The 12,402-nt window shown below is 39.7% G+C and overlaps 1 protein-coding gene across 2 annotated transcripts; it reads left to right on the forward strand.

The window, feature by feature from the left end:
• Positions 1 to 1,324: 1,324 nt before the first annotated feature.
• On the forward strand, positions 1,325 to 3,727 carry nkx2.4a (NK2 homeobox 4a). 2 transcript variants are annotated; one of them, XM_006800630.3, is made up of 2 exons: positions 1,325 to 1,833; positions 2,341 to 3,727. In XM_006800630.3, exons 1-2 carry the CDS (start codon positions 1,464 to 1,466, stop codon positions 3,021 to 3,023), a joined length of 1,053 nt encoding a protein of 350 aa, XP_006800693.1. In that variant the 5' UTR covers positions 1,325 to 1,463; the 3' UTR covers positions 3,024 to 3,727. The 2 variants fall into 2 exon arrangements, with proteins under 2 accessions (XP_006800693.1, XP_006800694.1); XM_006800631.3 differs by having other exon boundaries at positions 2,368 to 3,727.
• Positions 3,728 to 12,402: the final 8,675 nt, after the last annotated feature.

Here is a 12,402-nt window from a genome sequence, read left to right on the forward strand (position 1 = left end):
AGAAATCCGGCTTCTGAAATATGCATAGGAAAAAATGAATGATTACAATCAGCCTATCAACTTAACCGGAGATTGCTGTTCTTGATATTTCTCTATAATTGATGGCTGACCATGTCACATCTTCATTTACTCAATTAGGGTAGGTAGCTACTTGCTGCCATGCCATGGCAAATTACATTAGTGGCTTCATGCAGACGAGTGGTTCCTTCCTACAATAATGAAGACAGCGACACATTTCACGTCTGGAAAATAACCTCCGAGCAGAGCACCTGTTCCCATTGTTGTCTGCAGTATTATGGTGATGATAAAGTTTAAAAAAAAATTCAGAGGAAACATTATCATTGTTATGAGAACATATTTTCCAAGAGGAATTGTAGCGGCAAGTCTTTATTACTGAGTAGTTATCAGATATAAGCGTCATGAATCAGTTTAGAAATAAATGACAAATTGAGAAGTTTTTATTAACCACTGTTCGCCGTTTCTAGCGGCTCTTTTCTCATTTGACCCTCTTGTTTTGTTCCTCTTCCTCTTATTCTTCCCCTGGCGCCAGTCAGTTTGCTCAGAGATTACAATGCCAGGTCAAGACTGCAAAGTGTCGTTAATGCATGTTGACCAGACTCGAGGGTTTGAGGCTTAAAATAGTGCACCAAGTCTAATATAATTGTAGATGCCTAAGAAGTATAGGTAATTTCCTGCCTTTTGATCCTAAATTAGGTTATATGGAGTCGGATGCTGTATGATTAGTTTCGGAAAAATATAATTTACAAATTCAGTACATTTATGTCTTTTGCAGTGTGAGTGTTGTGTAATGGCAAAGAGTTTTGGACCCATACTGTCGTTCCTTTTTCAACATATTTTTCTTTCTTTTCTTTTTTTCTTTTTGAGCTTATTTGGACTTGTTCCTCTCCGCTGGGGTAAAATGATGCTCAAGAAGCATAAACGAGCTGGTCATACAACTTCATTGTGACTCTTTGATGATACTCGGTGGCCCTTATGTCTGTTCAAAGTGCTCTCAAAGTTTCTAGAAAGAGTGGAATTCCCTACTGACGCAAAATAGTCATATGTGGTCAGATCAGCTGATGTGCGGAACATAATGGGATATTCTCACCTGTATGTAGCTGCTGCAAACACAGAATCGTGAGTATGTGTCGTAGTTTTATTCGCGTATACAAGTTAATACAAAGCAAAGTGTGTTTTCATGAATTATTTCCCTAAAATGTCAATGACTATTGTTTGCTGGTTTAGGAGTTTTGCTCCGCCCCCTGTGTTTGTCGTAAACCTGGCTCCTGGCTCCAATAAACCCGGGCTAAGAGCGCCCTGGGCTCGCCTCCTTCTCCAAGGCGATCAATAGGATCTCAGGCGCACTACAAGCACTCTCTTACGTAGACATCCACCAAGGAGAGAGCCGATACAACAACACGGTTGATCTGCTCAAACACAAAAATCTACCTGCTTTCTGAATCATGTCGTTGAGCCCAAAGCACACAACGCCTTTTTCAGTGACAGATATTTTGAGTCCAATCGAGGAGACCTACAAGAAGTTTAGTGGCATGGACGGCGCAGGGAACCTAACCTCTCCACTGGGAGCCTACCGACAGCCTCAGGTGTCTCAGACCGGCATGCAACAGCACTCCATGGGCCATAACGCCACGGTGGCCACCACTTACCACATGCCGCACAGCGTCTCCCAGTTCTCCCACAGCGCAATGGGAGGATACTGCAATGGAAGCATTGGTAACATGGGAGATCTTCCGTCGTACCAGGAAAGCATGCGGAATAGTGCAGCAGCAACAGGGTGGTACAGCGCCAACCCTGATCCAAGATACTCCACAAGTAAGTTCGATTCTCCTTTTATCAACACTTTTCACACTTTTTTTAATCTTCGTAAAACCACAAATGAATTTTGAGAGTGACCGTTAAAAACGCACACGACTAACCTGTAGTTTCTTTTTGTTTGTTTTTTATATGTTAATTTTAAAATGATATATATTGTCCGCTATTTTACAAAATATCTTATTTTAAATGACTGTTTATGCTGATGAAAACCGAAAAGGAGATCATTCTTTGGCTCAGTCTGACTCGACTTTTTTAAAATTTTGGAATAAGAAACAATTTTAAAGCAATAATTTGATAATTTATTATTATTATTATTATTATTATTATTATTATTATTATTATTATTATTATTATTATTATTATTATTATTATTATTATTATTATATGTTTTTGTTTGTTTATATTTTCCAACTTCAGCCAATAATCAATAAAGACTACTTCAGGCGAAATAGTGTTCTCCTCTTCTGTTTATTGAACGCATGTATATGTATGTATATTTTTAAGTTTCTAGATTCATGGGACCTTCCACAGGTATGAACATGACCGGCATGGGGAGTCTCACAGGAATGGCGGACGCCACCAAAGCCATGCCGGCTCTCCACGCTGCGCCCAGGAGGAAACGGCGCGTCCTGTTCTCACAGGCTCAGGTCTACGAGCTCGAGAGGAGGTTTAAGCAACAGAAATACCTGTCTGCGCCTGAAAGGGAGCACCTGGCCAGTATGATACACCTGACGCCGACTCAGGTGAAGATCTGGTTTCAGAACCACCGGTACAAGATGAAGCGCCAGGCCAAGGACAAGGCAGCGCAACAGATGCAGCAACAGGACGGTTCTCTGTGCCAACAGCAGGCGCAGTCCCCCAGGCGCGTAGCGGTGCCTGTTCTGGTGAAGGACGGTAAACCGTGCCAGAACGGCTCAAATACGCCAACGCCGAACCAGCAGCAGGTACAACAGAACCAACAGCAAAGCCAACAACAGAGCGGAGCTGGAGTCGTGCTCGCATCCTCCACCAACAGCCTCACCCAGCATCAAAGCCAGCAGCAGGTGAACACTTTGGAGCTGGAAGAGATGTCGCCCAGCCCTCCCTCACTGCACAGCCAGCTGAACATGGCACAGATAGACACATCTGCTGTAGATTACACCAGTAACATGGTCAGCTCAAACCTCCTGTACGGCAGAACGTGGTAGGACCTAATACAGTACTGTCACTTTCCACTTTTTCTATGTGAACCTGCGGATGAGCCCATGCAAAACAATACACTGCAATACATATATATATATATATACACATATATATATATGTATATATATATATATATATTCTCGCTGAGGGCTTAAAATGGGGCCCTTTGGCTTTGGAGAGTGTTGAAGTGGGCAAGGGGCGCACAGAGGCGCACCAGCTGATCAGGGCACATTTTCTTGACATCTCTGACAGGGGAGTCTATTTTTGAACTTTGCAGAAATGGCCGCCCTTCAAAGCAATTATGTCGTTTCTGGACCTTTTGTAATCCATGTTTTGGACCTTCCTCATGATGTTTTAAACGTAGTCTATGTTGGTGAAACAAAAAGGAATGCTGCTTCACTTGAGTTCGGACTGGGGGAGAGGTGGGATCAGGTTCGAAGTACACTAAGCCACCACTCCTTATTTGCGGTGATAACCTGGTATTTTATCATATTAATATTGTAAACTAATGTATTCATTTAGACTTATTGAATAAAGTAGGGACTTGTATATTTGGCTAACACACAAGAATGCGTTTAACTGTATAATAATCGTTATTGCGTCCACTTTTATGTTTTCTTTATTCTTTTGTAAGTTAAAAAGGAACAAATGCGTGATGGCTGCTGTATATGTTTCAAAACCAATTGAACGTTAACAATAAATAACTTGAAGTGTGAGAGCTATTCCTGAACAAGTAATTTTTTAAAAGGCATCTGTTTTGGAGTGCATTTTCATTATGTTGTGATTGAGACCAAATTGAGCTGGAAAGCAAGGTCGATGAGGGAGCCAGCATTGTTCAGGTGACATTTTGGAGGGCTGCCTTTCATGGGAAATGTCTGCAAGAGTCTAAGACCGGGAAATCACCCTTTTTTTTAAAAAAAGCAAAACAAAAAAAACACTATCACTTTTTAGCAGCCTCGATATTGGGATTAATTCATGCTTCACTACATTAATGGATATTTTTTTCTTTCCTTTAAATCAACTAAACAATTCAATCATATGGATCTTAATCTTTTTAATAGGCCCAGACGTTGGTTTTGCGCTGTGCAATTGGCCAATTTTACTGTGAATGCATGCGTCTGTGGAATGCACAATGATCACCAATTATTGGAAATGGGAATCTTATAAATAGTCGGTATAGTATGTAAAAGAACGAGATGCATGCTCCACATTATTATTATGGGACCTCAGAGTTAATGACACTAATCACAGAACAGCTATTATTATTATTATTATTATTATTATTATTATTATTATTATTATTATTATTATTATTATTATTATTATTATCACAATAAACATTTGTATCATCGTTGTAAAATCAAATAGGAACAATTATATTATTAATTTTGTCATATTTTATATTTTTTTAATGAATTAATGTTGTTTTTTAAATTATTCAAAACTGAAAAAAGAAGTTTAAATTATGTTTTATTAGTAAATGTAATTTAATTATAAATGGGGGGCTGTGTTGTAATCCGTAAAGTTTTAGGAATCATTTTGACGACTCACAGAAAGTATGACGAGGATGTTTCTCTATTAGCTAAATTATTGATCGTTATTATTTAGAGTTAAATGTCCTTTATTTGCAATTGATTTTCTTTTATAAATCCACCCTTTCTCTGTAAAGCACAGGACCAGAAAGGTAACGTGAATCTAAATATAGATACAGAGCTAATACAGACACTGGGTCTTGCTCTGTATTTACTTTTACTTGATTAATGAAATAACACTGATATCTCCACTTATTTATTTCCAAAGCGCTGAACGACACTGTAATCATATTCAGTACTTAGTGTTATTCACACACACACTCACGTTTGCACGGACTGGCCCTGTTCTGTTTAATCTCTGTCGAAGGTGAATAATTTGTGCAAACAAATTCCAAAGTTTTTAAGGTCATCACTTAGCGTCGTTGTCGGTTCCCCTTTGCTTCTGTCCTCCAAAAGCTTTTTCCACACCAGCGGCGGCTGATAATAGAAAGTAACATTTCATTTCCTGTGGTCATTTAAACACGTTCAGAAATTACTTCTCAATCCCCTTGCTGATGACACCCTGCGATGATGATGATGATGATGATGGCTATCAGTGTGTATCAGTGGAGACCTTGGAGAGCCTCCATTTTCAACCCCTTCACATACCTGGCAGCTGTATGTATATGTGCTATCATCCCTACACTTGAAGGAAGCGCCAGAGCCAATATGCACCTGACATTTGGAATTGAGCGTGGCAACTCCATCAGAAAGGAGTTTGATAAGAGCATTAAAAAGAGAAATGCATTCCACGATATACACTGTGATGCTGCAAGATGCTTCTGATAGATTTTGTCTCTAAATTGAGGGTATGAATGAGCTGTCAACAGAGCTTTTGATGGTGGACCACATGAAATGAAAGTGGAGGTGAAGCCATTCTTTTCTCCTTTCAATAGCCATAGTTATGGCGCACTAATAGGCTATGCTTGGTAATCACTGGCTATTGTGCCTGTTGCTTCTCTCAGTTTATTGGGGGGGTACCTCTCTTTGTAAGGATATATGAGACAGGCTGGGCACTGTAATTGGTGCTGGCATCATCATTTCTATGTGGAAACTTTCTGGAACGGCAGTTGCTGCAGTGCACTCTTACCTCTGTGTGCATAGTTGCAGAACCAGCTTTAAGTCAGACCGTGCTAACAACGTCCACACCCACACACATTTGCACGCGCACACAGTTCCCATTTACATACACAAACAAAGCAACTGAATAAGTTAGACATTGTGTAAATTTGCCTCTGTTGCAAAAAGCAGATATTTCCATCATGGCTGGAGGGGGTCCATCACTACTTCAATGTCATGTTAGCACAAAGCACGGAGCGGAGCATATTCCATTGCATGGATGCAAAGAAATTTTTATTTATTTTTTTTCAGGTAATTGCAGGTTGCACTGCATAATGTGAACGTAGAAGGAGTCTAAGCTTCTGTCTCTGTAACCCCCCCCCCCCCCCTCAACCTCCCCCTGCCCAACTCCCTTCCTCCCCATTATTCTACTTAATATGTCAGAAGGTCTGATCGCAGAGAAACCTTTTCAAGTCCTATTGATGTGTTCCTCAATTGACCATGGCGACCTAGCAACCTAGAGAGCGCTAATTGGCAAAGGCTTAACGTGATTGGCTGCATAGTTTACACAGAAACACAGGCCTAACATATAACCATCATCATGCACAAGAGAGTGCTTTTTGTCTTGTTTGTTTTGTTTAGAGTTTTTTCTTTCAAATATATATATATGATGGCAAATTGTTTCATTTTGTTAGTCTCAACTAAAAAGCAATATTTTGACCTGGATAACTTTAAAATTTTCCTGAAACGCACGCATGTTTTTGGGGAAGAATAAATGTAAACAAATGCTTCATAGAAATGTGTTATTCGTTATGATGATCATGATATTGATTCAGTAGGAATGTGGGCTTATGGTAGCAAGTTTAACCTCCGCTTCTATTCCTCTTTCCTAGAAATAGTCCTCAAATCTTGCCCCTTATGTGAAATGATTAGGAGAGGCGAGGTCCGCTTTTTCATTTCACTGAAAGAATGAATGCATTGAATTGGCAGGTTCTGAGACGCACAGAGCAAGATTTTAATTAGTGTATTGCCCTCTTATTCTGCCAAGGAGAGACAGTCTTTTTCTTCTCCACGACAAACCTGTGCCTGCGTGATTTGTTTGGTTTCGACAGAATGAGTCACTGAAGGCTGGATGTCTTTGCCCCAGAAAGCAAAAAGTTCTCTAATTCCAGCCTTTTTCAAATGGGAAAAAAAAAAAATCATCTTCCTACAGAGTGGGAAAAACAACATTTCAAGCAGGTCATAGGACTCTGAAAGCATTTCTCACTCTAATAGATTTTCATGAAATTAAATACATGAAACCATATTTTTAACATTGCTTTTGGTTTGACAATAACATCAAACTCCACATTCACACACGTGGTTATTTTTATTCCTGGGCTTCCACTGGCTAATTCCACTGGTTACTATGAATACCATTTTAGCAATATTAGGTACCTCAGGACCAAAGCAGAGGCTATTCACAACTGTCTCTAAGAGAGTGGGGGCAGAGGTTGAAGAACCTGGTTTGGAGTGTGTGTGCATGTGCGTGTGTTTATGTGTGTGTGCATGTGCACAAGGGGGGGGCATCCCTTATTAGAAAACCATGTCACATTCTCTCTCTGTGCTGACCAGACCCGCTACACTGCCAGTAATCCCCCCTCCAAGTCCCACTATGCATGTTATTCAATTCTCTCATAAGTATTTAGAGAAACTGTTTTCAGTTGCTACTAATAGCTACTGACCTCCAGTGACACAGACCAACAATAGGTTTGTCAGGCCTGAAACGCACAACTAAAGAAGCTGATTAGAAACTCAAGAGGTTTGAAGCAAGAATCAATGGCTGCTCTGTCCTACCACAGTGCTTCCAGCATGGCGCTGATGATTGTGGGACCTCCATTAGTTATGCCTCATTAAGTCCCACAAACTCTTCTTTAAGAAAATTGGTTTAGCCAGTTCTGAAATCTATTACGGTTGTGAATCTCACACTGATTCTGTTTAGACAGCAGTTTGAAGGAAGACCTTGTTTAGTCTGCAATAACTTTTTGAGAAACGTTTGAAAGCCTTTGACCTTCAGTCAGTTTTTGTGTCCTTTACCTCCTTTTAATAGACATAAATTTTAGGTCAAAATTAAACATTCCCTCATTTATATATATATATTTTTTAAATCCTCATCTAATTCTTTAATTTTATATTTAGGCGACATGCTTTAATTACAACCGGGCCTCTGTGTAGTTTCAGGGTATTATACACCATACCAGTGTAATTTAAATGTAGCAGAGCCTCTTTTAGCCACAGCTAAGAAATTTTACTTATCTTTATTAAGGTCATGTTGGGTTTCCAAACCTCAACATGACCTTGGTCTTTTATATAAAATATTTGTCGCCATAAAAGTGAAAGGAGAGAAAAAATGAATCTGTCAAAAGGCGTCTTCAATCCAAGAGTGCTGAAAGTTTAATTAACGCTTCTGTTTATTTAGGGTTTTTTTTCTCTGGTCGGGGGGCGCCCCACCCACCCACCAGCACCATTTCTTTCTCCTTTACCTTGTTACACCACTGCATCACTTTTTCTGTTAAAGGCTTTGTGTTTTCTTGTTGTCCGGTGCAATCTCGTGTGCTTCTGTTTTCTCGAGTTGTTTAAGGAGCCTCCAGCTTTCAATGAGCGGATGCGAGAGGACAATACAGACCATCTGAATTTTGTTCCATTTTTCGTCTTTTTTTAAACATGTAGCATCTGGGTTTTGTGTTTATCTGTATGCATGAGAAAAAATGGCTAAATAAAGTACTTTTGAAAACAGTAGGCGAGAGACTACAGCTTTAAAATCTGAGAGATTTGTAAGCCGGCCTTTATGCCTCCTTTGACTACACATAATATAATTTTACTCCATCCTTGGAATGGGTTTCAATCTATACAAAACAAGAAAAAAGGAAATTATACAAGCATGCCTAGAAGATATTTAATCATCTCCACATATGCAAAGAGATGTTTTTTTTATATTCAGAAATATGAAAAAGACACATTCACAGGACAAAAGAGTTCACCTCCGTCCTTCGCAACACTCCTCTTTACTTTTGAACCAGCAAGCACTTTTCTCCCAGCTCACCGTTGCCACGGCAATGGCCAGCTGCCAGTCGAAGGATTACTGGTTAATAGGGCCAGGGCTGAAGAGCAGTTCAATGAAGGTAAGCAATGGATAAGATCAGTGTGTGCTGGTTACGAGAAAGTCGTTTGTATGTCCGTAAGGTCGTTTTATTTGCTTCATTTCTTTTTATTGTTTCATTTCTTCTTATAGACACAGTTTATATTTATATTTTCAAAGCGTTTTTGGATATGAGGTCAGGAAATCGGCTGAGCGGGGGCAGCGGTTCAACAGTAAACCTGCACAGCAAACACGCAAATTAACACAAATGACAAAAGACAACAGAAACAGCTATCACTCGAGATATGTCTGTCAAATTAAGCCCTGAAGGATGTAATCATTTCTTCAAATATAACATTCGGTAATCTGCCCCCTCCAAAACACACAGGAGTCTCAATATAACTGTCCCAGAGGGCCACAGAGGCCAAGCAGGACCACCCACTTTCTTTTCAATTATCATCTTGCAGCAACCTGTCTCCTCTCCAGCATTCAGCAAGAGACACTGACTGCTCTCCAGAGGGAATTACAATTAAACCACCGGTTGTTCCTCGAATAAACTTCCAGACTGTAGCTGACAATCCCAACTCTGAGCATGTGACCCCAAGGACAAACAGGATTACGCCCCAAATCTCTTGTTGCTTTACTCTCTCCTCTTAAGTTGCTGTGGTCTGGAGGTCTCAGGGTGGAGACGGGGAAGGAGAATGTGTGGACGGAGATGAATTCCATTTGAATTCTGCTTTTTAGAGAAATTATTAGGCTTTTTTTTTTTATCCCAATGATCTTTTGTATGTTGAGGGTGGATAAAGGTTACACAGAAGAAGAAAAAACACATTGGTGTGGTTTGAATGAAGTTTAAGAAAAAATGCCCGCAAAAGGCCATGAGATAAATTTATGGTATGACCACAAGGACAAGGCAGAGTTACAAAACAGAATCAGAATACTTTATTAATCCCTAAGGAAATTATGTGTAATATATAACTCAAGTATAAAACTATAAAAATGTGTTAAAAAGTTATCATTTAAATATCAATTTTAGGGGACGTGAGCATGTTGGGAAGCCATTAAGCTTGAGGTCAACCTGAAAAGGTCTTTTTTACATTGCAGACTAATATGTGTCATTTCAAGTCACAGAAATGTCTGATGATGTCGTTACACTAGTTACAAAGGCATGACATTGAGCTCAATGCTATTTCATAGAGCAAATCTATAATTAAAAAATATATTTTTATTTTCTTATAATTTTTAGTTTGGGGATGATACACTGAGCGTTTGCAATATTCTAAACATCCCCTACTTGCAGAGTAGTCTATTATTTACTTGCAGCTTGCATCTTCTGTGTATTATCTGTCCATTAAAAGCTCATCAGTGCTAATAACCATCACACTGAGAATTTCTCTCAGGGATACCAATTAGGGAACAATCCACATGGGACAAACAGCCCTGTCTCAGATGGCAGTCACACTGGCCGGTGGGCCTGGAGTGTTTATTTGCCCTGCTGCAGCCAGCTGGTCATACGAAGGCACAGAAAGGGTACATTGACTCCACCCTGCAGGGGGTAGTGGCACAGCAAAAGGGAAATGGGACTCTTTTTCAACTACCCACTCCACAGTGCAGCACACCCAATCAAAGAGCCCCCAGACGCTTTTGTGGGGGTGGTGAGTGGACAGGCGAAGGAGGGAGGGACAGCGAGGGGGTGAGTTTTGGGCTGCCAACCCCTCCTCCCACCGCTGTCCTGTCTGTGCAGCCAGCCACACTTCACATCTAATTAGCGGTCAGATCCACTGGCCCCTAATCAGCAGGACATGTTAAAACTGCCCTAATCAGGCCTAATCCTGGCTTTGTGTCACACACACACACCCCTGTTCTGGCTACTTACTCTGTCTGCAGTATTGATTGATGCATCATTTGGGGATTTGGTGGTCAATACACTGCAATCTGCAATGAGCTATGGGTTTGAGCTTCGTATGATGTCATCTAATGACACTTTAAAAAAAGGCCTAACCAGTAAAAGTAAAGCTGGCATGCATGGTGTCAATCACCGTAGCGACGCTTTCTTTATATACAAGTAACAGATAAAAACAACTACATTAAACTGTGCTGTTATGTTAGTTAATGACTTTACTTTACAGCACAATGAAGAAAAGTCATATTTCTATTAATAACTATAATGTAAGGTTGCCGAGGTCTGGATGTGTCTTTTGACTCTGAGCTTTATAGGATGTCTACTTTATTCTGAAGCTCTTTGAGTTAACACAGATTACCCTCAGATGCCTTCATGTATTCTCTGCTCCAGTGACATAATTAAAAACTTCATCTTCAAAGGTTAAACTCCTTTAATAATCCCTCTGAATAAAAATGATTTATTAACTTTGTGTGGACTGAAGTTCCAACAAACACAGAGTTTACACTGTGCAAATCTGCACAGATAATAATAAAAAAAATGAGTGAGCAGAACAATCGATTTCACTTAACTACATTATTATTAATCAGCTTTCATGCCTTGTGCTAAAACATCTTCTACTGCCTTACTCGTCTGATTAAACTGAAGACAAATGTATCATCTTTTTTTTTTTTTTTTTGCACAAATTGCTTAAAAAACATGTTTCCAAATGCTACCACTTATTATTCAAATTGTTGAGCTGGTAATTTTGTTGCAAAGAATGCAGTAATTTATCACTTATTGCAGTCTTTTAGTCATTAACTGGACCATCGTGTTAATTAGACTCTAATGCAAAGACACTCAAAGATAGGTATGAATAATCATGTTTTGAAGTGAAGATATTTTTCTTTCTTATGCAGATTATTCGGTGATAAATTATGAGTACCGAGTAGCGGTTCCTAAAGGAGACAGGAGGTAAAGAAAAAAACATTTTAACAACTGTATCCTAGCGTTTCCTGTGTATTTGGTCTTTACTTTTGATTTTTTTTTCACGCTATCACACTGACATCAGTGTCGTTCATCTGCATCTAAATGGAGTCGGCCCTATTTGCTTGATTCAGTCAATTCAGAGACTACTTAAGAAACTTTAGGAGGAAAAATGAGGTCGTCAACAGTAACAGTATGGATCCAAGTGCTGAGCTGTGGAGAATGGATTAGGTAATTACCATACTTTCCAGTGATATAAGGCCATAAATTAAAATCTCCAACAACTTCTCAAGTGACAACTCATCTAATCAGGGGGACAATCAAAGAGAGGCCATGCTGTTTACTGATTGCTCTAATCAAAAATGGCTTCTTCAAACACAGCTAATTGGTCAGTTTACTCACGGAACGGGAAGGCAAATGCAGAGGGGCTACTGTCGTGATTTGAAGGACCCAAATATCTCCTATTTGCATTGAGTGCCACAGGAATACACTTGACTCCCACAAGTTATCAGCAAACCAGACAATTATTCATCAGGCACAAATTGGCACATCAAAGTCAAATCAGAGAATTACCGTCAGGAAGACCCCAAAGCAAGAGCTGAGAGAGGGAAGGTGGCCTTTGATTGACCGCGTTGCCCTTCGTCCAATCTGTCAGCCTAAACTGTCGAGCTCACTCGTTGACAGAAGGCTTCTCGTTGCTCTAAAATCACATAACAGTTAAAGTTGAAAATAAGCGCAGGAGAAAACAGGAAATCAAGGTATAGTCGTAT

Source organism: Neolamprologus brichardi, chromosome 19 (genome assembly GCF_056152115.1).
Source record: "Neolamprologus brichardi isolate AB-2024 chromosome 19, ASM5615211v1, whole genome shotgun sequence".
Taxonomy (NCBI): domain Eukaryota; kingdom Metazoa; phylum Chordata; class Actinopteri; order Cichliformes; family Cichlidae; genus Neolamprologus; species Neolamprologus brichardi.

What these genes read in the sequence shown, in the direction of transcription:
- nkx2.4a (XM_006800630.3), top strand. Translation starts at nt 1,464, where the DNA reads ATGTCGTTGAGCCCAAAGCACACAACGCCTTTTTCAGTGACAGATATT. An exon ending in TGATCCAAGATACTCCACAA is followed by an intron (nt 1,834 to 2,340) that starts GTAAGTTCGATT and finishes TATATTTTTAAG; the next exon opens with TTTCTAGATTCATGGGACCT.